The sequence below is a fragment of the Triticum aestivum genome, chromosome 5B (assembly GCF_018294505.1).
Source record: "Triticum aestivum cultivar Chinese Spring chromosome 5B, IWGSC CS RefSeq v2.1, whole genome shotgun sequence".
Lineage (NCBI taxonomy): Eukaryota > Viridiplantae > Streptophyta > Magnoliopsida > Poales > Poaceae > Triticum > Triticum aestivum.
The window spans coordinates 415,596,927-415,622,695 of record NC_057807.1 but is presented as its reverse complement, the minus strand read 5'-3'; the positions used below and the strand labels follow the sequence as shown (position 1 = coordinate 415,622,695).

Genomic DNA, 25,769 nt, shown 5'->3' with positions numbered 1-25,769 from the left:
GTCCCAAATGAGATCACGGACATGACGAGGAGTCTCGAAATGGTCAAGACATAAAGATTGATATATTGGAAGACTATATTCGGACACCGGAATAGTTTCGAGGTGTACCGGGTATTTTCCGGAGTACCGGGGGGTTAATGGGCCTCATGGGCCAAGTGGTGGAAGAGAGGAGGCATGCCAAGGTGTAGCGCGTGCCCCCCTATCCCAAACCGAATTGGACTAGGGGGGCGGCCCCCCTTTCCTTCTCTCCTCCCCCTCCTTCCCCCTTCTCCTTGTTGGAATAGGAAAGGGGGGGGCGATTCCTACTTGGAGTAGGATTGCCCCCCCATGGGGCGCCTCCTCCCCTGGCCGGCCTCCTCCTCCCTCCGTTCTTTATATACGGAGGCACCCCATAGACACACAAGTTGATCTTTAGCCGTGTGCGGTGCCCCCCTCCACAGTTTTCCACCTCGGTCATATCGTCATAGTGCTTATGCGAAGCCCTATGCCGGTAACTTCACAATCACCGTCACCACACCGTCGTGCTGACGGAACTCTCCCTCAGCCTCAGCTGGATCTAGAGTTCGAGGGACATCACCGAGCTAAAGGTGTGCACATCACGGAGGTGTTGTGCATTCGGTACTTGATCGGTTGGATCGCGAAGACGTTCGACCACATGAACCGTGTTACTTAACGCTTCCGCTTTCGGTCTACGAGGGTACGTGGACACACTCTCCCCTCTCGCTGCTATCCATCACATAGATAGATCTTGCATGATCGTAGGAATTTTTTTGAAATTACTGCGTTCCCCAGCAGTGGCATCCAAGCTAGGTCTATGCATAGATGTTATATGCACTAGTAGAACACAAAGAGTTGTGGGCGATAATAGTCATACTGCTTACCACCAACATCTTACTTTGATTCGGCGGTATTGTTGGATGAAGCGGCCCGGGCCGACATTACATGACCGCGTTCATGAGACTGGTTCTACTGACGTGCTTATGCACATAGGTGGCTGGTAGGTGTCTGTTTCTCCAACTTTAATTGAATCAAATTTGACTACGGTCGGTCCTTGTTGAAGGTTAAAAGAGCACACTTGACGAAAAATCGTTGTAGTTTTGATGCGCAGGTAAGAACGGTTCTTGCTAGAAGCCCGTAGCAGCCACGTAAAACTTGCAACAACAAAGTAGAGGATGCTAACTTGTTTCTGCAGGGCTTGCTGTGATGTGATATGGTCAAGGCATCATGTGATATAAATTGTTGTATGAGATGATCATATTTTGTAACAAAGTTATCGGCAACTGGCAGGAGCCATATGGTTGTCACTTTATTGCATGCAATGCAATCGCCATGTAATTGTTTTACTTTATCACTAAGCGGTAGCGATAGTCATAGTAACAATAGTTGGCGAGACGACAATGATGCTATGATGAAGATCAAGGTGTCGCGCTGGTGACGATGGAGATCGTGACGATGCTTCGGTGATGGAGATCATGAGCACAAGATGATGATGGCCATATCATGTCACATATTTTGATTGCATGTGATGTTTATCTTTTATGCATCTTATTTTGCTTAGTACGGTAGTAGCATTATAAGATGACCCCTTATTGAATTTCAAGGTATAAGTGTTCTCCCTAAGTATGCAATGCACCATTGCTACAGTTCGTCGTGCCGAGACACCATGTGATGATCAGGTGTGATAAGCTCTACATTCACATACAATGGGTGCAAGCCAGTTTTGCACATGCAGCATACTCGGTTTAAACTTGACGAGCCTAGCATATGCAAATATTGCCTCAAAACACTGAGACCGAAAGGTCGAACGTGAATCATATAGTAGATATGATCAACATAGTGATGTTCACCATTGAAAACTAATCCATCTCACGTGATGATCGGACATGGTTTAGTTGATTTGGATCACATGATCATTTAGATGACTAAAGGGATGTCTATCTAAGTGTGAGTTCTTAAGTAATATGATTAATTGAACTTTAATTTATCATGAACTTAGTCCTGATAGTTATTTTGCATGTCTATGTTATTGTAGATCAATGGCCCGTGCTACCGTTCCTTTGAATTTTAATGCGTTCCTAGAGAAAGCTAAGTTGAAAGATGATGGCAGCAACTACACGGACTGGGTCCGTGACTTGAGGATTATCCTCAATGCTGCACAGAAGAATTACATCCTGGAAGCACCTTTAGGTGTACCACCCGCGCCAGCAACTGCGGACATTGTGAATGCCTGGCAGATGCGTGTTGATGACTACTTGATAGTTCAGTGTGCCATGTTTTACGGCTTAGAATCGGAACTTCAAAGACGTTTTGAACGTCATGGAGCATATGAGATGTTCGAAGAGTTGAAGTTAATATTTCAAACAAATGCCCGAGTTGAGAGATATGAAGTCTTCAACAAGTTCTACAACTGCAAAATGGAGGAGAATAGTTATGTCAGTGAACACATACTCAGAATGTCTGGGTACCATAACCACTTGATTCAGCTGGGAGTTAATCTTCCTGATGATAGTGTCATTGACAAAGTTCTTCAATCACTGTCACCAAGCTATAAAGGCTTCATGATGAACTATAATATGCAAGGGATGAACAAGACTATTCCCGAGCTCTTTGCGATGCTAAAGGCTGTGGAGGTAGAAATCAAGAAGGAGCATCAAGTGTTGATTGTCAACAAGACCACTAGTTTCAAGAAAAAGGGCAAAGGGAAGAAGGGGGACTTCAAGAAGAACGGCAAAAAGGTTGCTGCTCAAGAGAATAAACCCAAGTCTGGACCTAAGCCTGAAACTGAGTGCTTCTACTGCAAAGGGACTGGTCACTGGAAGCGGAAGTGCCCCAAGTATTTGGTGGATAAGAAGTATGGCAAAGTGAAAGGTATATTTGATATACATGTTATTGATGTGTACCTTACTAAAGCTCATAGTAGCGCCTGGGTATTTGATACTGGTTCTGTAGCTCATATTTGCAACTCGAAACAGGGGCTACGGATTAAATGAAGATTGGCTAAGGACGAGGTGACGATGCGCGTGGGAAATAGTTCCAAGGTCGATGTGATCGCCGTTGGCACGCTACCTCTACATCTACCATCGGGATTAGTTTTAGACCTGAATAATATATATGAACATGAACATTATATATGGATCTTGTTTGATGCGAGATGGTTATTCATTTAAATCAGAGAATAATGGTTGTTCTATTTATATGAGTAATACCTTTTATGGTCATGCACCCTTGAAAAGTGGTCTATTTTTGTTGAATCTCGATAGTGATGAAACACATATTCATAATATTGAAGCCAAAAGATGCAAAGTTGATAATGATGGTGCAACTTATTTGTGGCACTACCGTTTGGGTCATATCGGTGTAAAGCACATGAAGAAACTCCATGCTGATGGACTTTTGGAATCACTTGATTACGAATCACTTGGTGCTTGCGAACCGTGCCTCATGGGAAAGATGACTAAAACTCCGTTCTCCGGAACAATGGAATGAGCTACTGACTTATTGGAAATAATACATACCGATGTATGCGGTCCAATGAGTACTGAGGCTCGTGGTGGGTATTGTTATTTTCTTACCTTCGTAGATGATTTGAGCAGATATGGTTATATATACTTAATGAAACATAAGTCTGAAACATTTAAAAAGTTCAAAGAATTTCATAGTGAAGTGGAAAATCATTGTAACAATAAAATAAAGTTTCTACGATCTGATCGTGGAGGAGAATATTTGAGTTACGAGTTTGGTCTTCATTTCAAACAACATGGGATAGTTTCACAATACGCCACCTGGAACACCACAGCGAAATGGTGTGTTCGAACGTTGTAATCGTACTTTATTGGATATGGTGCAATCTATGATGTCTCTTACTGATTTACCGCTGTCGTTTTGAGGTTATGCTTTAGAGACGGTTGCATTCACTTTAAATAGGGCACCATCAAAATCCGTTGAGACGACGCCTTATGTGAAGGAAATATGCCCTAGAGGCAATAATAAAGTTATTATTTATTTCCTTAATTCTTGATAAATGTTTATTATTCATGCTAGAATTGTATTAACTTGAAACTTAGTACATGTGTGAATACATAGACAAAACTTATAGTCCCTAGTATGCCTCTATTTGACTAGCTCGTTAATCAAAGATGGTTATGTTTCCTAACCATAGACATGTGTTGTCATTTGATGAACGGGATCACATCATTAGGAGAATGATGTGATGGACATGACCCATCCATTAGCTTAGCATTATGATCGTGTCAGTTTCATTGCTACTGCTCTCTTCATGACTTATACATGTTCCTCAGACTATGAGATTATGCAACTCCCGAATACCGGAGGAAAACTTTGTGTGCTACCAAACGTCACAATGTAATTGGGTGCAAAGGTGCTCTACAGGTGTCTCCGCAGGTTTTTGTTGGGTTGGCATATATCGAGATTAGGATTTGTCACTCCGTGTTTCAGAGAGGTATCTCTGGGCCCTCTCGATAATACTCATCACTATAAGCCTTGCAAGCATTGCGACTAATGAGTTAGTTGCAGGATGAAGTATTACGGAATGAGTAAAGAGACTTGCCGGTAACGAGATTGAACTAAGAATCATGATACCGACGATCGAATCTCGGGCAAATAACATACCGATGACAAAGGGAACAACGTATGTTGTTATGCGGTTTGACCGATAAAGATCTTCGTAGAATATGTAGGAACCAATATGAGCATCTAGGTTCGGCTATTGGTTATTGACCAGAGACGTGTCTCGGTCATGTCTACATAGTTCTCGAACCCGTAGGGTTCGCACGCTTAACGTTCGATGACGATTGGTATTATGAGTTTATGTGACTTGATGTACCGAAGGTTGTTCGTGTTGGGGAACGTAGTAATATCAAAAAAAAATCCTACGCACGCGCAAGATCATGGTGATGGCATAGCAACAAGAGGGGAGAGTGTTGTCCACGTACCCTCGTAGACCGTAAGCGGAAGCGTTAGCACAACACGGTTGATGTAGTCGTACGTCTTCACGATCTGACCGATCCAAGCACCGAACGTACGGCACCTCCGAGTTCAGCACACGTTCAGCTCGATGACGATCCCCGGGCTCCGATCCAGCAAAGCTTCGGGGATGAGTTCCGTCAGCACGACGGCATGGTGACGATGATGATGTTCTACCGGCACAGGGCTTCGCCTAAACTCCGCGACGATATGACCGAGGTGGAATATGGTGGAGGGGGGCACCGCACACGGCTAAGGAACGATCCATAGATCAACTTGTGTTTCCATGGGGTGCCCCCCTGCCCCCGTATATAAAGGAGCAAGGGGGAGGCGGCCGGCCTAGGGAGGAGGCGCGCCAAGGGGGGAGTCCTACTCCCACCGGGAGTAGGACTCCTCCTTTCCTTGTTGGAGTAGGGGAGAAGGAAAGAGGAGGAGAGGGAGAAGGAAAAGGGGGCTGCTTCCCTTGTCCAATTCGGACCAGAAGGGGGGCGCAGGCCTCCTTCCTTTTGGCCTCTCTCCTCTATTCCCGTATGGCCCAATAAGGCCCATATACTCCCCGGCGAATTCCCGTAACTCTTCGGTACTCCGAAAAATACCCGAATGACTCGGAACCTTTCCGAACTCCGAATATAGTCGTCCAATATATCGATATTTATGTCTCGACCATTTCGAGACTCCTCGTCATGTCCCCGATCTCATCCGGGACTCCAAACTCCTTAGGTACATCAAAACTCATAAACTCATAATATAACTGTCATCGAAACCTTAAGCGTGCGGACCCTACGGGTTCGAGAACTATGTAGACATGACCGAGACACGTCTCCGGTCAATAACCAATAGCGGAACCTGGATGCTCATATTGGCTCCCACATATTCTACGAAGATCTTTATCGGTCAAACCGCATAACAACATACGTTGTTCCCTTTGTCATCGGTATGTTACTTGCCCGATATTTGATCGTCGGTATCCAATACCTAGTTCAATCTCATTACCGACAAGTCTCTTTACTCGTTACGTAATGCATCATCCCGTAACCAACTCATTGGTCACATTGCTTGCAAGGCTTATAGTGATGTGCATTACCGAGAGGGCCCAGAGATACCTCTCCGACAATCGGAGTGACAAAACCTAATCTCGAAATAGGCCAACTCAACATGTACCTTCGGAGACACCTGTACTACTCCTTTATAATCACCCAGTTATGTTGTGACGTTTGGTAGCACCCAAAGTGTTCCTCCGGTAAACGGGAGTTGCATAATCTCATAGTTACAGGAACATGTATAAGTCATGAAGAAAGCAATAGCAATATACTAAACGATCAAGTGCTAGGCTAACGGAATGGGTCATGTCAATCACATCATTCTCCTAATGATATGATCCCATTAATCAAATGACAACACATGTCTATGGTTAGGAAACATAACCATCTTTGATTAATGAGCTAGTCAAGTAGAGGCATACTAGTGACTATATGTTTGTCTATGTATTCACACATGTATCATGTTTCCGGTTAATACAATTCTAGCATGAATAATAAACATTTATCATGAAATAAGGAAATAAATAATAACTTTATTATTGCCTCTAGGGCATATTTCCTTCAGTCTCCCACTTGCACTAGAGTCAATAATCTAGTTCACATCGCTATGTGATTTAACACCAATATTCACATCTGCATGTGATTAATACCCATAGTTCACATCGTCATGTGATCAACGCCCAAAGGGTTTACTAGAGTCAATAATCTAGTTCACATAGCTATGTGGCTAACACCCAAAGAGTACTAAGGTGTGATCATGTTTTGCTCGTGAGAGAAGCCTAGTCAACGGGTCTGTCACATCCAGAGCCGTATGTATTTTGCAAATATTCTATGTCTACAATGTTATGCACGGAGCTACTCTAGCTAATTGCTCCCACTTTCAATATGCATCCAAATTGAGACTTAGAGTCATCTGGATCAATGTAAAAGTTTGCATCGATATAACTTTTACAACGAACTCTTTTATCACCTCCATAATCAAGAAACATCTCCTTATTCCACTAAGGATAATTTTGACCAATGTCCAGTGATCTACTCTTAGATCACTATTGTACTCCCTTGCCAAACCAGGGCAGAGTATACAATAGTTCTGGTCCATAGCATGGCATACTTTTATAGAACCCATGACTGATGCATAGGGAATGACTTTCATTCTCTTTCTATTTTCTGCCGTGGTCGGCATTTGAGTCTTACTCAATTTCACACCTTGCAGCACAGGCAAGAACTCTTTCTTTGACTGTTCCATTTTGAACTATTTCAAAATTTTATCAAGGTATGTACTCATTGAAAAATCTTATCAAGCGTCTTGATCTATCTCAATAGATCTTGATGCTTAATATGTAAGCAGCTTCACTGAGGTCTTTCTTTGAAAAACTCCTTTCAAACACTCCTTTATGCATTGCAGAATAATTCTACATTATTACCGATCAACAATATGTCATTCACATATACTTATCAGAAATGTTGTAGTGCTCCCACTCACTTTCTTGTAAATACAGGTCTTTCCAAAAGTCCGTATAAAAACATATGCTTTGATCACACTGTCAAAGCGTTTATTCGAACTCCGAGATGCTTGCACCAGTCCATAAATGGATCGCTGGAGATTGCATACTTTGTTAGCACCTTTTGGATCAACAAAACCTTCTGGCTGCATCATATACAACTCTTCTTCTAGAAATCCATTCAAGAATGCAGTTTTGACATCCATTTGCCAGATTTCATAATCATGAAATGCAGCAATGGCTAACATGATTCGGACAAACTTAAGCATCGCTACGGGTGAGAAAGTCTCATCATAGTCAACCCCTTGAACTTGTCGAAAACCTTTTACGACAAGTCAAGCTTTATAGACAATTACATTACCATCAGCGTCAGTCTTCTTCTTAAAGATCCATTTGTTCTCAATGGCCTGCCGATCATCGGGCAAGTCAACCAAAGTCCATACTTTGTTCTCATACATGGATCCCATCTCAGATTTCATGGCCTCTAGCCATTTTGCGGAATCTAGGCTCATCATCGCTTCCTCGTAGTTCGTAGGTTCATCATGGTCTAGTAACATGACTTCCAGAACAGGATTACCGTACCACTCTGGTGCGGATCTTACTCTGGAAGACCTACGAGGTTCTGTAGTAACTTAATCTGAAGTTTCATGATCATCATTGTTAACTTCCTCACTAATTGGTGTAGGAATCACTGGAACTGTTTTCAGTGATGAACTATTTTCCAATTCAGGAGAAGGTACAATTACCTTATCAAGTTCTACTTTCCTCCCACTCACTTCTTTCGAGAGAAACTCCTTCTCTAGAAAGGATCCATTCTTAGCAACGAGTGTTTTGCCTTTGGATTTGTGATAGAAGGAGTACCCAACAGTTTCCTTTGGGTATTCTATGAAGACGCACTTCTCCGATTTGGGTTCAAGCTTATCAGGTTGAAACTTTTTCATATAAGCATCGCAACTCCAAACTTTAAGAAACGACAACTTTGGTTTCTTGCCAAACCACAATTCATAAGGTGTCGTCTCAACGGATTTTGATGGTGCCCAATTTAAAGTGAATGCAGCTGTCTCTAATGCATAACCCCAAAACAATAGCGGTAAATCGGTAAGAGACATCATAGATCGCACCATATCCAATAAAGTGCGGTTACGACGTTCGGACACACCATAACGTTGTGGTGTTCCAGGTGGCGTGAGCTGTGAAACTATTCCACATTGTTTTAATTGAAGACCAAACTCGTAACTCAAATATTTGTCTCCGCGATCAGATCACAGAAACTTTATTTTCTTGTTACGATGATTTTTCCACTTCACTCTGAAATTCTTTGAACCTTTCAACTATTTCAGACTTATGTTTCATCAAGTAGATATACCCATATCTTCTCAAATCATCTTGTGAAGGTCAGAAAATAATGATACTTGCCACGAGCATCAACACTCATTGGATCGCATACATCGGTATGTATTATTCTCAATAAGTCAGTAGCTTGTTCCATTGTTCCGGAGAACGGAGTTTTAGTCATCTTGCCCAAAAGGCACCGTTCGCAAGCATCAAATGATTCATAACCAAGTGATTCCGAAAATCCATCTTTTATGGAGTTTCTTCATGCGCTTTACACCAATATGACCTAAACGGCAGTGCCACAAATAAGTTGCACTATCATTATTAACTTTACATCTTTTGGTTTCAATATTATGAATATGTGTATCACACGATCGAGATCCAACAAACCATTTTCATTGGGTGTATGACCATAGAAGGTTTTATTCATGTAAACAAAACAATAATTATTCTCTAACTTACATGAATAACCGTATTGCAATAAACATGATCAAATCATATTCATGCTCAACGCAAACACCAAATAACATTTATTTAGGTTCAACACTAATCCCGAAAGTATAGGGAGTGTGCGATGATGATCATATCAATCTTGGAACTACTTCCAACATTCATCGTCACCTCACCCTCAACTAGTTTCTGTTTATTCTGCAACTCCCGTTTCGAGTTACTACTCTTAGCAACTGAACTAGTATCAAATACCAAGGGGTTGCTATAAACACTAGTAAAGTACACATCAATAGCATGTATATCAAATATACCTATGTTCACTTTGCCGTCCTTCTTATCCGCCAAATACTTGGGGTAGTTCCACTTCCAGTGACCAGTACCTTTGCAGTAGAATCACTTAGTCTTAGGCTTAGGTCCAGACTTGGGCTTCTTCACTTGAGCAGCAACTTGCTTGCTGTTCTTCTTGAAGTTCCCCTTCTTTCCTTTGCCCTTTTTCTTGAAACTAGTGATCTTGTCCACCATCAACACTTTGATGTTTTTCTTTGATTTCTACCTTCGCCGATTTTTGCATCGCGAAGAGCTTGGGAATTGTTTTCGTCATCCCTTGCATACTATAGTTCATCACGAAGTTCTAGTAACTTAGTGATGGTGACTAGAGAATTCTGTCAATCACTATCTTATCTGGAAGATTAACTCCCACTTGATTCAAGCGATTGAAGTACCCAGACAATCTGAGCACATGCTCACTAGTTGAGCGATTCTCCTCCATCTTTTAGCCATAGAACTTGTTGGAGACTTCATATCTCTCAACTCGGGTATTTGCTTGAAATATTAACTTTAACTCCTGGAACATCTCATATGGTCCATGACGTTCAAAACATCTTTGAAGTCCCGATTCTAAGCCGTTAAGCATGGTGCACTAAACTATCAAGTAGTCATCATATTGAGCTAGCCAAACGTTCATAACGTCTGCATCTGCTCCTGCAATAGGTTTGTCACCTAGCGGTGCATCAAGGACATAATTCTTCTGCGCAGCAATGAGGATAAACCTCAGATCACGGATCCAATCCGCATCATTGCTACTAATATTTTTCAACACAATTTTCTCTAGGAACATATCAAAATAAACATATGAGAGCAACAACGCAAGCTATTGATCTGCAACATAATTTGCAAAATACTACCAGGACTAAGTTCATGATAAATTTAAGTTCAATTAATCATATTACTTAAGAACTCCCACTTAGAAAGACATCCCTCTAATCCTCTAAGTGATCACGTGATCCAAATCAACTAAACCATAACCGATCATCACGTGAAATGGAGTAGCTTTCAATGGTGAACATCATTATGTTGATCATATCTACTATATGATTCACGCTCGACCTTTCGGTCTCCGTGTTCCGAGGCCATATCTGCATATGCTAGGCTCGTCAAGTTTAACCTGAGTATTCCGCGTGTGCAAAACTGGCTTGCACCCGTTGTAGATGGACGTAGAGCTTATCACACCCGATCATCACGTGGTGTCTGGGCACGACGAACTTTGGCAACGGTGCATACTCAGAGAGAACACTTCTTGATAATTAGTGAGAGATCATCTTATAATGCTACCGTCAAACAAAATAGAATAAGATGTATAACAGATAAACATCATATGCAATCAAAATATGTGACATGATATGGCCATGATCATCTTGCGCCTTTGATCTCCATCTCCAAAGTACTGTCATGATCTCTATCGTCACCGGCATGACACCATGATCTTCATCATCTTGATCTATATCAATGTGTCGTCACATGGTCGTCTCGCCAACTATTGCTCTTGCAACTATTGCTATCGCATAGCGATAAAGTAAAGCAATTATTTGGCACTTGCATCTTATGCAACAAAGAGACAACCATAGAGCTTCTGCCAGTTGCCGATAACTTCAACAAAACATGATCATCTCATACAACAACTTATATCTCATCACGTCTTGACCATCTCACATCACAACATGCCCTGCAAAAACAAATTAGACGTCCTCTACTTTGTTGTTGCAAGTTTTACGTGGCTGCTACGGGCTGAGCAAGAACCGTTCTTACCTACGCATCAAAACCACAACGATAGTTCGTCAAGTTAGTGTTGTTTTAACCTTCGCAAGGACCGGGCGTAGCCACACTCGATTCAGCTAAAGTGAAAGAGACAGACACCCGCCAACCACCTTTAAGCACGAGTGCTCGTAACGGTGAAACCAGTCTCGCGTAAGCGTACGCGTAATGTCGGTCCGGGCCGCTTCATCTCACAATACCGCCGAACCAAAGTATGACATGCTGGTAAGCAGTATGACTTGTATCGCCCACAACTCACTTGTGTTCTACTCGTGCATATGACATCTACGCATAAAACCTGGCTCGGATGCCACTGTTGCGGAACGTAGTAATTTCAAAAAAATTCCTACGCACACGCAAGATCATGGTGATGGCATAGCAACGAGAGGGGAGAGTGTTGTCCACGTACCCTTGTAGACCGTAAGCGGAAGCGTTAGCACAACGCGGTTGATGTAGTCGTACGTCTTCACGATCTGACCGATCCAAGCACCGAACGTACGGCACCTCCGAGTTCAGCACACGTTCAGCTCGATGACGATCCCCGGGCTCCGATCCAGCAAAGCTTCGGGGATGAGTTCCGTTAGCACGACGGCGTGGTGATGATGATGATGTTCTACCGGCACAGGGCTTCGCCTAAACTCCGCGATGATATGACCGAGGTGGAATATGATGGAGGGGGGCACCGCACACGGCTAAGGAACGATCCGTAGATCAACTTGTGTTTCCATGGGGTGCCCCCCTGCCCCCGTATATAAAGGAGCAAGGAGGGAGCGGCCGGCCTAGGGAGGAGGCGCGCCAAGGGGGGAGTCCTACTCCCACCAGGAGTAGGACTCCTCCTTTCCTTGTTGGAGTAGGGGAGAAGGAAAGAGGAGGAGAGGGAGAAGGAAAAGGGGGTTGCTTCCCTTGTCCAATTCGGACCAGAAGGGGGGCGCAGGCCTCCTTCCTTTTGGCCTCTCTCCTCTATTCCCGTATGGCCCAATAAGGCCCATATACTCCCTGGCGAATTCCCGTAACTCTTCGGTACTCCGAAAAATACCCGAATGACTTGGAACCTTTCCGAACTCCGAATATAATCGTCCAATATATTGATCTTTACGTCTCGACCATTTCGAGACTCCTCGTCATGTCCCCGATCTCATCCGGGACTCCGAACTCCTTCGGTACATCAAAACTCATAAACTCATAATATAACTGTCATCGAAACCTTAAGCGCGCGGACCCTACGGGTTCGAGAACTATGTAGACATGACCGAGACACGTCTCCGGTCAATAACCAATAGCGGAACCTGGATGCTCATATTGGCTCCCACATATTCTACGAAGATCTTTATCGGTCAAACCGCATAACAACATACGTTGTTCCCTTTGTCATCGGTATGTTACTTGCCCGAGATTCGATCGTCGGTATCCAATACCTAGTTCAATCTCGTTACCGGCAAGTCTCTTTACTCGTTATGTAATGCGTCATCCCGTAACCAACTCATTGGTCACATTGCTTGCAAGGCTTATAGTGATGTGCATTACCGAGAGGGCCCAGAGATACCTCTCCGACAATCGGAATGACAAAACCTAATCTCGAAATACGCCAACTCAACATGTACCTTCGGAGACACCTGTAGTACTCCTTTATAATCATCCAGTTACGTTGTGACGTTTGGTAGCACCCAAAGTGTTCCTCCGGTAAATGGGAGTTGCATAATCTCATAGTTACAGGAACATGTATAAGTCATGAAGAAAGCAATAGCAATATACTAAACGATCAAGTGCTAGGCTAACGGAATGGGTCATGTCAATCACATCATTCTCCTAATGATGTGATCCCATTAATCAAATGACAACACATGTCTATGGTTAGGAAACATAACCATCTTTGATTAATGAGCTAGTCAAGTAGAGGCATACTAGTGACTATATGTTTGTCTATGTATTCACACATGTATCATGTTTCCGGTTAATACAATTCTAGCATGAATAATAAACATTTATCATGAAATAAGGAAATAAATAATAACTTTATCATTGCCTCTAGGGCATATTTCCTTCAGTTCGGAGTCCCAAATGAGATCACGAACATGACGAGGAGTCTCGAAATGGTCGAGACATAAAGATTGATATATTGGAAGACTATATTCGGACACCGGAATAGTTCCGAGGTGTATCGGGTATTTTCCGGAGTACCGGGGGGTTACGACCCCCCCCCCCCCGCGATGGTTAATGGGCCTCATGGGCCAAGTGGTGGAAGAGAGGAGGCGGGCCAAGGTTAGGCGCGCGCCCCCCTAGCCCAAACCGAATTAAACTAGGGGGGCGGCCCCCCTTTCCTTCCCTCCTCCCCCTCCTTCCCCCTTCTCCTTGTTGGAATAGGAAACGGGGGGTTGATTCCTACTTGGAGTAGGATTGCCCCCCCCCCCATGGCGCGCCTCCTCCCTTGTCCGGCCTCCTCCTCCCTCCCTCCTTTATATACGGGGGGAGGGGGCACCCCATAGACACACAAGTTGATCTTTAGCCGTGTGCGGTGCCCTCTTCACAGTTTTTCACCTCGGTCATATCGTCGTAGTGCTTAGGAGAAGTCCTGCGCCGGTAACTTCATCATCACCGTCACGACGCCGTCGTGCTGACGGAACTCTCCCTTGGCCTCAGCTGAATCTAAAGTTCGAGGGACGTCACCGAGCTGAACGTGTGCAGATCGCGGAGGTGTCGTGCGTTCGGTGCTTGATCGGTTGGATCGCGAAGACGTTGGACTACATCAACCGCGTTACTTAACGCTTCCGCTTTCGGTCTACGAGGGTACGTGGACACACTATCCCCTCTCGTTGCTATGCATCACATAGATAGATCTTACGTGATCGTAGGAATTTTTTTGAAATTATTGCGTTCCCCAACAAATACAATATATATTTTTCTTTGAAATGTGAAGGACGTATTCCTATGATAGGAAAATGAGAATCCGTTCGTACAAACTAAAGCAGTTGAAAGAAAATTTTATTAAAATACTTTTTTTGCGAGGGATCCTGTAATATTTCTGCAAACCAAAGTAGGCCTAAATGTTTTTAAAAAATCTTTACAGAGAGTGGCGGTTTGGCTCTAGGTGTGGATACATCTATTATGAAATATGTATAAAATACACATTTCAAACTGTTAAAAAAATTCGAGAAAAAAATCCCGCATCTACATCCGGACATCTTATGTTCGCATACAAAATTTCCACGAAAAAGGACATTTTCTGTGGCATGTATAAAAAATATTAAACAATGCATCGCGAATAGCTATAATCAAGTATGAAATTGAAGGAATACTATTGCTTACTACACCTGTCATGCATTGCGCCACATCACGCGGTACGTGTAATAATACAAACAAGAGTAGGAATTCTCTGGTGAACCCCCCAACCAACTGACTGGGGCCAGCCAAAGCCAGTCTATCGCGGCCACCTAAGAGCAAGTACAATAGAGCTGAGTCAGCGAGCTATAAGAAATAAACTAGTATATTTTTGCTTAGTTGGAGGAAAGAGAAGAGGAGAGAGAAGGTAAGCGGGCTCTTCATGAAGAGCCAGCTCTAGCACGTGCTTCTAGGCACTTTGTGAGAATGAAAGGTGGGTCACATAATAAAAAAGTAGTATACTCTTTTGATCTATTATTATACATGTTGGCTATAAGATGAGCTATAGATGACATGGTACTGGCTTATAACCGGCGGCTGACTATACTATTGACCATGCTCTAATGACACGGACGCTGCACAAAACACGCAAAGACGGTGCAGTCACTAAACAAAAGCGCACTCGGTGTCTGCACAGGTGTGCGTCCCAGCTGACAAGTGACCTGTGACGAAGATGACGAGAGGCAAAAGAAATGGCAAGTGAGGTAGCCCGCCACATGTCCTCACATGCCCGGTTGGTCGGGAAAGCAAGGTGGGATTTGGCCTCGCAGCCAGAGCGTTAGAGCAAGTATAATAGAGATGAGTCAGCAGATTATATGAAATAAACTAGTATATTTTTGCTTAGTTGAAGGAAAGAGAAGAGGAGAGAGAAGGTAAGCGGGCTCTTCGTGAAGAGCCAGCTCTAGCACGTGCTCCTAGGCACTTTGTGAGAATAAAAGGTGGGCCACATAATGAAAAAGTAGTACACTCTTTTGATCTACTATTATACATGTTGGCTATAAGATGGGTTGTACTCCCTCCGTTCCTAAATATTTTTCTTTCTTGACATTTCAAATGACTACTACATACGGATGTATGTAGACATATTTTGAAGTGTAGATTCATTCACTTTGCTTCGTATGTAGTCACTTGTTAAAATGACTAGAAAGACAGGTATTTAGGAACGGAGAGAGTAGATGACATGGCACTGGCTTATAGCCAGCAGTTGGCTATACTATTAACCATGCTCTTAGGCAGCGTCACTGACGGCGATGCCCAAACGAAATGGTCGCAATAAAATATACTCCTACTCACAGCTCAAAAAAGAAATATCGTACCCTAACACGAATGTATATGTTGGCAAGAAAATAGCACATGGTTCGGGCACTGAGCAAAGCAAAAAAAAAAGAGAAACCTCCCCACCAAAAATCCATCCGCATACTTGGCACCCACCTCAAGCACAAAACAAGGGGATAAATCCAAGAGGGGAGACGAGGTGGAGAGAGGGAGGAAAAAAAAAACCTACTTAACCGACAGTCTCGCCGGCGGGAGGTAGAAGCGCGGCGCGTCCAGTCGTCCAGGCGACGCCGGCGGCCTCCACGCGCGCCCGCGTGTGGCTGCGGCGGCGGCGGGGAGCTGGGGGTCGTGGGGGCGGAGTCAGATGCGCTCGGAATGGGGAAGCCCGTCGATGTCGAGCTCGGCGGCGCGGGAGGCCTCGCGATCGCCGGCGGCGGCGGAGGAGGAGGAGGGTGGGGCTGCGGCTTCGCCGGCGCGGTCGGCCGCTCCGTCTCGTTCCGGTGCGTCTTCGTGCTCACGCTCGCTGTCGGGGTCCTCGTCCCGGCGCTGTTCCTCCTCCTGCCCTCCCGCCCCAAGGGTTACCTCTCCAGCGACCCCGACGTTCTCGCCGGTGAGCTCTCCGCCTTCACCGCTTAAGTTCTCCTCCCTCGTGGTTACTAAAAGGGATTCGTTGGGTTAGTTGGTCTATTGCGCGTGCGCGTGGGTGCAGTGATGACTCGGTCAATTAGGCCTTAGACGGCGGATCGACTAGATGGGACGACTGCGAGTTCATCGCCTCGGGCTGCTGTTCGATGCTTCGATGCATCCGCCCTGGATCTAGGATTTGCACGATTTACTACTCAACTTCGGTCTCCTGGTGCTCTGGGACAATTGGCTGTCTCTGGTTGGTGAATGATTAGTTGTCTACTTCTCTTCTTGTAATGAATTTCGGATTCTGGATTCAGTTAGTTTGAATTACAAGTTCATATAGGTTTTGCTGTTATGACCTGGGGTTTGAAGGCAACTGTTATGACTGATGCAACACAAAAGGTATTCCTGGAAATGTCTTGTTAGAGCCTTAGAGGTCACTTGGACATGGCACTTGGTTTCCCGTATTTTTCTTTTGTATACAGCCTGTACCTGTATGATTTGCTCTTTCATGGGTTCCCTAACACACAGGGCGTAGAATTCTTGGCTTGTTTCTGTCAAAGTTAGATGTGTGATTTGTTTCCAGAGTACTTAATTGTCATGATAACAGGGGTCGTGGATTTATGAATTGCCTACTGCATAAGCTGGTGGTAGTGCACTGATGATTCCAGACGTGACTGCTGTGTTTACTTTACCCTGCCTGTATAAGATGCTCATTTAAATGGAGGCTTGCCATACATGTCATTGGCTTCATTTATCACTGGCATTGCATGGTTGTGTTGGTTAGGCTATGGATTAATTACAAGTGTTCTCGTGTTTTGCTTTTAAGGGTTTGTGTGAAGTGTTCTCGGGTGTGTGTTATGTTCTTGACATACCTACCATACTTATGCATGCCTATGAATTAGATAAGAAATTGTTCAGTGAATGATTGAAGGTATATTTTCTCTGTAGTTTAGGGAGGAACACATTCTTAAGCGTAAAATGTGGCTATTGTTCTTTGCTCAGACAATAAATTTTTAATAGTTTGTATATTTGGGACCTGTTTGAAGTGGCTTGAGCAACCTCACATTCTCATACTCGTCATATTTTTCAAGATTTAATAGGGTTGTCACCTGTAACTGAACTCACACTGCCTATGCTAGTGTTTTTTCAACCCTGGATTTTAAGGGCTTAAGTAGAATATAAACCCCTTACTTAAAATATATATGCTGACATACTGGCCTGTAACCCATCTGCAAAGTGCTGTATTGGCGCCATGCTGCTGCTTTCCATGATCCAGGCTACCAGAATAGGACGCCTGGAAGTCTAACCAGCTGCCTGGACGATCCAGGTCATGCACTGGTCTAAATTTTTCATGAATCTAACCAAACAAAGACCAGGCTGCTCCCAGGGAAGCTCCAGGCCAGGCGTTCGGCAGCAAGGACCTGAACCAAACACGCTCCCAGTCCCTCGTATTCGTGGCACATTTATCAAGTGTATTTGACCTGTAGCTTTTTATACCCTAGTCACTCCCCGTCTGCGGAAGTGTCAGAGTGATTCTTTGTTAACTGGTTGTTATCTCTCAAACCATTACTAGCAATCCTATTTTACCACTAGATTAGTTATTTGCTTCTAGTGAACTGTGCCAAACTCAACAAAGCTAAACCACATTGTCCCTTCATCTTGGCTCACTTGGCGACCATTTTCCTAGAGCTTGTCTATTTCTATTTGCTCATTTGTTTGTGTGTAAAAATGTCATTTGCATTTTCTACTTTATAGAACTATATAGTGATGCCTAATGGTGGATTTGAATATCGACTGAAGGACTCTTTTCTCTGGTTCAGCTGAAATCCAGGTTGGTTTCACGTTGGAAAAGCCAGTATCATTCCTTGCTGCTCACATGGACAGAATAGGGAGTGACATATTTGAAGAGATTGGTGTACCTAATAGCAAGGTGACAGAATTTTCTATTTCTCTTTTATTCTTCTGCCTTCACCATTGGTTAATCCAAATATGTTTTAAAACAGGTTTCCATTGTTTCGATGCACTCCTTAGCTTCTAAATACTCCACGCGTGTGGTTTTTGGTGTTCTTCCTTATCCAAAAGATGCTTCGATAAGTTTGCCGGCCCTTAGTGTACTGAGGTCATCCTTAATAGGGATGATGCTGAAGCAGCTGAACCTATCCTTGACACCATCAATTTTTGGTTATCCATCTTCCATCGAGTTGTTGGGATTCCCTGGAGGAATTACTGTTGTTCCTGTGCAATCTGGTTCTATATGGACAAGCACAGACCCACTATTCAACTTTGTGCTGAACAACTCCATTGGTCAGATCTTGGGTAATCTTACAGAGCTAAAAAATCAATTGGAATTTGGATTGAACTTGAGGTCCTACGAGGTATTACCGATTTAACCACTTTTGATGAGGTATTATTACCGATTTTCTGGCTTCATTTTTTTGGATTTAAGCTCACTGTCTATCATAAATATGCAGAGAATATATTTGCAGTTCAGGAATGAAATTGGTTCTTCAGTTGAAGCCCCAGCAACTATTGAGGCATCGGTGTTAGATGGGACTAGTATTCTGTTGCCATATAGATTGAAACAACTAGCTGAGCTAATCAAAGAACCTGACGCGAGGAACCTTGGGCTTAATCACTCTGTATTTGGTAAAGTAAAAGGAGTTCAGCTGTCATCATATCTGCAACACTCAATCTCAGATTTGTCTCCTAGTCCAGCTCCTTCACCATCTCCATATCCATCCCCCTCTCCATCACCTTCTACAAGTGTACCACCATCTTTGTCGCCATCTGGGAGTGTCCCGTACCTTACACCTCCAACCTCTAGTCCCTCTCCTCGGGCTTCTCCCCCTTTACCCAACCACCCCCCTTGTTTTCCATGCTCCGACTGTAACCCCTTTCCTCCAGCTGGTAGGCCAATGTTAAAACCACCCTGCTTTGGTAGTGGCCCTAAGCTGCCTCCATTTGTGCATTCACCACAGCCATCTGCTGTTCCATCCCCCCCAGTTCATAAACCATACCTTCCTCCAGCATTTCCACCAATCCCTGGCCGTGTAGATCCTCCCCATCCCTTACCATCTCCAAATCATGTACCAAACGCAGTCCCTGGACCAACTTATCAAATGATGCCGATACCTTCACCCCCAGTGCCTCATTTTCGACATCCAATTCCTCCACGGAAGAAACGAAGTGGCACAACAACCAAGTCTCCTCCAATTGCTCCATCTCCGTATTGTAAGTATCTGATCTCTTATCTCTGTAGCATGTACTTAGGGGGTTGTATTTCTAATTTAATGTTGAATATTTGGATAGTTAGTTTGAAGTGTTTTAGTTGCCAAGTAACTATTGAATTACGAATTGAGACACAAATCTACTGCATTATTTTGTATCTACTCCCTCCGTTCCTAAATATGTCTTTTTAGAGATTTCAAATGGACTACCAGATGTATATAAACATATTTTAGAGTGTAGATTCACTCATTTTGCTCCGTATGCAGTCACTTGTTGAAATCTCTAGAAAGACAAATATTTAGGAACGGAGGGAGTAATAGATACTAGACTATTAGGGTTATTTTCCTTTTAAATGATCATAGTGAAGATAGAAGATCTGTATTATTTTGAATTAACCTAATATTTTGTCTTGTGGTGCATTGGGTGCTTCTTTCGTACACCACTACAATATGGATTGATATGCAATCAGGTCTAGTGGACATTTGATTTATGTATGTATCCTGTTAGTGAAATTGCATTGATTGAATCCAATTTTTCAAAACCCACAAGTACTGCTGCCAGCTGAAGCCTGCTTCAGTTACATATGTGCTGCTTCAATTTGCTTTTCAGTTCTCTGCCCTTGGGTAAATTATGAGCAAAATAAATCTCATTTGAGTGTAAACTTGCAGCTCTCCTCCATTCCTGAAGTGATGGTCAGATTGCTTCCAATGTATCTGCTCCATTGTTCACAAATCTATCCTGAATACGAGGTCGATATGGTTTCAATTTTGCTGCTTGGTACTTCCTGAACTGGGAATCACAATATGATGCTGCGAAGGCGGGTTCTGTTTTTCAGTAAATTTTAACTGTATGGTGAATTCCGGACCATCTGAGGCGGATATAACTGTAGATATAGGTCTATATTATGCTAATTTACAGGGCTTTATGTCACGAAGGTGGCTGCCTTACGCCTTTACCAAATTGTAAGGTCTCACCGAAGGGTTGGGGACTTGTGGTAGAGAAGAATGTGTACTCTTAAGGTCTCGCCGAAGGGCTGGGGGCTTATGGTAGAGAAGAATGTATTAATACTCTTACCTGTGACATATTCAGCATACTACAACGCTCATCTTTGATGTGGCATTTCATGCAGTGGGCCTTTTGGCGCTGAGTGGTAATTTAGCATTTGTACTGTGGCGCGCTTGGCTATGTTGTTGAAATATCAAAGTTAGGTCACCGAGGTTACAGCTTTTGGCTTGCCTTTCATGTGCTTCACCTTGGTGGGAATAAAATAAGCCTATATTTTGGCCAAGCTGTCAACATTATTAACTAAAAAATGGAATGGTGCCAAATTTGGTATGTTGAACTAGGTTGGTTCCACATTTGATCGGATTTACTGGAAAATAAAGGTGGAACTAAACCAAAATTTGGCATCCGATCAAGTATCCCCTAAAATACCTGTAAATGTTCACTTCAGTACTGTGAACTCATGTTCAGTTAAACCAAGCTGAAGCCGGGAGCGCAAATCCCAGATCAAGAAAAGAAAAACGAGAAAAAGAACTTCAGGGAGAAAGGGGTAACGAGTCCTGAATTTTGCAGGCGCGCAGCTTTCTTCTTCTTTTTGAACACAGGTGCCCAATATTTTTATTGGCATGCCACAACAGTCAACAGATTTTATCCATGCACCGTAAGAAAACAAAGTGGTGACAAGAATGATCAATACCCATAGTTAGCAGGATCAATCATGAATTCGGTACACAAATGATTATCAACGAGGCGCTAGCAATGCTTGATAAATAAACATGTACGTAAAATACAATTGTCAGTATCGCCTGACCTACCCTGTCACAAGTGTAACAGTTGCAAATGATCCAAACACACCAACTAGCTCGAGAGGCACTGCTCTTCTCCTCTGAGCTAGAGCTAGCTCAGCAGCCGCCACACATGGACATGGTGGGTGATTTCTTCTGCAAAACTAGGTATCAGCCATGGTTTTCGGCTGCTCCCTTTGCTTGGTATGTTGTCTCGATCTTCCTTCTTACTTTCTTTTATCCTTCCTCTCCCACGTTTCTCAGCTAATATACACAGTAAAAATAGGAGCACGGTTATCATACACGCTGTTACCGCGATCGTTTACTGCCTATTAGCTGGTGAATGGGTGCCCTGTCTTTGAACACCATTCTTCCCTCCTTTGGTACATACTGATTTTGCCAAGCTGGACCAAGAAACCATGCCGCAGCCACTCCCCCGAGCAAGCCTCCTAGCTGCCATTAATTAAGTGAACTCATGAGCTAAACATTTGATTACAGTGAGGAATGAACTACGCAGAGGTTTGGGAGACTTACATGACCCCAGTTGTCAATGCCCCTTGAAAGGAGACCCATACCCTATCAAACCGAATATATGAGACTTTCAGATGGAATAAAGCAAATAGCGAAAACAAAGAAACATGAGGTAAGTGGAAATATATAAATCACTACCATGTTTAAGATGACCACACGTGCGATCTGCTCTAAACTTTCCCTTCCATGCCCCAAAAGCTTTCTGTGCCTCCATGTATAAACAGCATAGGCACCAACCTGATGATGCACATAAGGTGATAAAATGATGTAGGAACGATATCAGCAATTTCTTAACTAAATAAGAATAGGCCTACGGTTCTTGTTGTTAGTACACAAAATATTGGTGGCAATTAGAAATGATATTATTCAAATGCTCAAGTACGACAGACAAAACGATGTACATTAAGGCCCCGTTCGGCTTCACTCCGCTCCGGGAGCGGACGGAGCTGTAGTGCAAAATATAGGAGCCAGCAAACAGCCGCTCTGCGGATCCTAGGAGCGGTGGATTCCCGAACGGGGCCTAAAGGCCAGCTCAATCAAGATGTTCAAACAAAAGATACACCAATGTAGTACATAGAACTGGGTCAAAATGTTATAACATTTTTCAAATGCTCAGGTACGACATACAAAACGATGTACATTAGGCCTTGTACAATGCAAGCCACTTAGGGAGGTCTTTAGTAAAATAAACCGATTTTTTCTTAAGCACCAGCTGCTTATCTCTATAGCAGGGGTGCCTAATTAAGCGTCTGTCCTCTGTAAATAAGCACCAGTGCTTAGACAAAAATCGGTTTATTTTTTTGGGTGGCTTAAAAAATAAGCCGCCTCTCCCCAATTTTTCCATAAGCCGCCTCTTATCCTCATCGGGGCTTCTAAACTACTAATGGGATAACTAATTTAAAGGCGGCTTATTTTTTAAGCTGGGGAGAGGCAGCTTATTTTTTAAGCCGCCCAAAAGAATTGGCCCTAAGCACCTTGCATTGTACAAGGCCTTAAAGGCCAGCTCAATCAAGATGTGCAAACAAAAGATACACCAAACGTAGTACATAGAACTGGGTCAAGATGATATGATATTTCTCATATGCTCAGGTACGACAGACAAAACGATGTACACGCAAGCTCAATCAAGATGTGCAAACAAAAGATAGACAAATGTAGTACGTAGAACTGGGTCAAAATGATATTTTTCAAATGCTCAAGTACGGCAGACAGAAAGATGTACATTAAAGGCCAACTCAATCAAGACGTGCAAACAAAAGATATACACCAATGTAGTACATAGAACTGGGTCAAATTGAAGTTTCCAACTTTGAGGTCGTAGAATAGAAAGAAATAATGATGAAACAATCTGAACAAATTACAACCGATGATCTATGTTCTGATCTATCAGTGACATTTCGTAATTTCATATTTCTAGTAAATTATGCCATGCTGTAGGGTTAAGCAACCATGATTATGGCATCACACATAATAAAATATTTATGTAACTGTATTTTGGAAATGAACTAGACATACCAGTCCAAAAATGGCCCCTGATGCGCCAACAGAAGGTGATTGACAATAGCGATAACTCATTAGTGAACCTGTTACAGTTCCAAGAATAAAGAATCATTTATGAACCAAGAAGCAGACAGCAATCACACCGCCACATGAATTAACGGAAAAGGTAACAAGGAGAAACAAACACCTGCCAGTGCGGAAGTGAAATAAACAGCAAGAAATCTTTTAGGACCAGTAACGAGCTCCACAGTAGGGCCAATCGAATTCAAAGAAAAACAATTGAACTGCATTGCCACAATGATAGGAAGGGAAGTTAGCAATGGTCATTTTGTATAGTACAGTTCTAATTCTTGATAGAAACAGGATCACATACAGCAAGATGAGTAAGATTTCCATGAAGAATTGTTGATGTAGCCAAACGCCAAAACTCCCCTCTATCAATCAGGCTGTTGACCTTCCATCATAAATCATGGTTGCAGTCCCATAAGACAAATAATAAACAGAGTTTAGGTGAAATGGAAATTTCAACACGTACCAACCTTTGCTCCCCACATAAGAAGCTTTCCTTGCGATGCTATCTGAGCGATATAAGCCCTTTCGTTAAAGTAATAAAACTCTGTTAATCCACAAATCTTGACAGAAAGCTAATACTATAAAACAGAAGGGAATTACGCAACTTAAACTGACCATGGACTTACAGGATGTTAACAGCAAGAAGGACATTAGTCCACAGCCTCTTCTTCGAGTTGATCCCATGAGACCGTCTGGGCTGCAAATTTCCGCTACCGACGTATCTCCCACCTGACCTATTCCCACCGAAAAAAGCAGAACTGCAAACAAACGATGTGGAGAACACATTTCCCAGCGTCCCAAGAAGGTGCTGTGTGTCAAGTGGCTGTGATCCTCCAAACCAAATGTCACCTATTCTCGGTAAGACATCAAGAGACCGCACCTCCTATACATTGCACAATTCAGTTCAGATCAAGTTATGCAGCAAGCTCACAAATTCTTAAACCAATTTCTAACATGAAAAGTGAAAGGGTTCAAAGGTAGCACAGGTGATCATGATAACAACCAACATATCCCAACATGAAAAGTGAAAGGGTTCAAGGCAGCACAGGTGATCATGATAACAACCAACATATGTATAACTAGAGACTGAAGGATATCACAGTTTATTACTACAAATGATAAGTCATACTAGCTCATAACTAACCCTACAGTTCGACAATTCGCGTCACAATAGAAGAGTGAATTGAAGGCTAAGCGAGGGCGCCAGTACCGGCGAGCAGAGGAGGCCGGCGAGGCGACGGCGGAGGGAGCGGCCGAGGTGGACGCCGGCGATGGCCGTGACGACGTTGGGCTTCCAATCTCCGCCGTCGCCTCCACCGCCTCCGCCGCCGCGGCCAGAGGAGGAGCCGGGAGGGGGCGGGGGAGGCCACGGGAAGGAGGGGAGCAGCAGCCACGGCGCCATGGGATGGGAGCACCACAAGCCTGCGTCGTGGACCCCGTTGATGCCTCTCGATTAGAGAGCTTTCCTCTCGCTTTGCTTTTTTTTTTCTCTTTGAGTAATAACTCCTCTCGCTTTGCTTGGAGAAGCGGCATCGGACCGTGCTACGGTGGGCCATGTGGACTTCTTTTGCCTAGCGCCAACATCATGGGCCTTTCCCATGTCATAAGTACCTCTGCGGCCCGCACGCTCTTCAAAAGTTGTAGACTAAAAGAAATGCCTAAAAAAAGATCCCCAATATGACGTCAGATTTTTAACTTTTTAGAAATGGGTTTTTTGGGGGGAAAACTCCTTCCTGATCTATTCATCTTCAATAACTGTAGTGCAATGAACACTTTCTTTTTTGGGGAAAAAACTCCTGATCTATTCATCTTCAATAACTGTAGTACAATGAACACTAGAAATAATAAAAATTACATCTAGAACCGTAGACCACCTAGCGACAACTACAAGCATTGAAGCGAGCTGAAGGCGCGCCGTTGTCATCGCCCCTCCCTCGCCGAAGCTGGGCAAACCTTGTTGTAGTAGACAGTCGGGAAGTCATCGTGCTAAGGCCTCATGAAGAGTGTAGATTAGAAGGATCCAACGTGAAGACACAAGAACATAAACGAACAACGAATAGATCCGAGCAAAACCACCAAAGACAAATCTGTCAAAGACATAACTCCACACGTCCATCAATGATGCTAGACTGAAAGTGCAACTATCCCTAGGTGGTTTTGGTAATTCATAACAACATATAGCTCATTAA

The 25,769-nt window shown here is 43.4% G+C and overlaps 2 protein-coding genes across 2 annotated transcripts; one reads left to right on the top strand and one right to left on the bottom strand.

The window, feature by feature from the left end:
- The first annotated feature begins 16,006 nt into the window (after positions 1 to 16,006).
- LOC123112177 (inverted formin-2) lies at positions 16,007 to 20,818 on the top strand. The gene is made up of 5 exons (XM_044533108.1): positions 16,007 to 16,442; positions 18,283 to 18,392; positions 18,466 to 18,837; positions 18,934 to 19,693; positions 20,359 to 20,818. The coding sequence occupies exons 1-5, from the start codon at positions 16,208 to 16,210 to the stop codon at positions 20,373 to 20,375; spliced, it is 1,494 nt and encodes a 497-aa protein (XP_044389043.1). The 5' UTR covers positions 16,007 to 16,207; the 3' UTR covers positions 20,376 to 20,818.
- Positions 20,819 to 21,370: 552 nt separating this feature from the next.
- On the bottom strand, positions 21,371 to 25,083 carry LOC123112178 (RHOMBOID-like protein 10, chloroplastic). Its single transcript, XM_044533109.1, has 9 exons — positions 24,791 to 25,083; positions 24,207 to 24,463; positions 24,048 to 24,102; positions 23,882 to 23,962; positions 23,696 to 23,792; positions 23,524 to 23,591; positions 22,147 to 22,245; positions 22,012 to 22,053; positions 21,371 to 21,930 (listed from the first exon to the last, which is right to left on the bottom strand). Exons 1-9 carry the CDS (start codon positions 24,980 to 24,982, stop codon positions 21,787 to 21,789), a joined length of 1,035 nt encoding a protein of 344 aa, XP_044389044.1. The 5' UTR covers positions 24,983 to 25,083; the 3' UTR covers positions 21,371 to 21,786.
- Between the last annotated feature and the right edge of the window lie 686 nt (positions 25,084 to 25,769).

Bases quoted from the DNA above. Each gene is read 5' to 3' on its own strand.
- LOC123112178 (XM_044533109.1), bottom strand. From the start codon at position 24,982: ATGGCGCCGTGGCTGCTGCTCCCCTCCTTCCCGTGGCCTCCCCCGCCC. The intron at 24,464-24,790 runs GTACTGGCGCCC...TGCAATGTATAG, and splicing joins CCGGCCTCCTCTGCTCGCCG to GAGGTGCGGTCTCTTGATGT. The intron at 22,054-22,146 runs GTAGTGATTTAT...TCGGTTTGATAG, and splicing joins GTGTGGTCATCTTAAACATG to GGTATGGGTCTCCTTTCAAG.
- LOC123112177 (XM_044533108.1), top strand. From the start codon at position 16,208: ATGGGGAAGCCCGTCGATGTCGAGCTCGGCGGCGCGGGAGGCCTCGCG. The intron at 16,443-18,282 runs GTGAGCTCTCCG...TCTCTGGTTCAG, and splicing joins CGACCCCGACGTTCTCGCCG to CTGAAATCCAGGTTGGTTTC. The intron at 18,393-18,465 runs GTGACAGAATTT...GTTTTAAAACAG, and splicing joins TTGGTGTACCTAATAGCAAG to GTTTCCATTGTTTCGATGCA.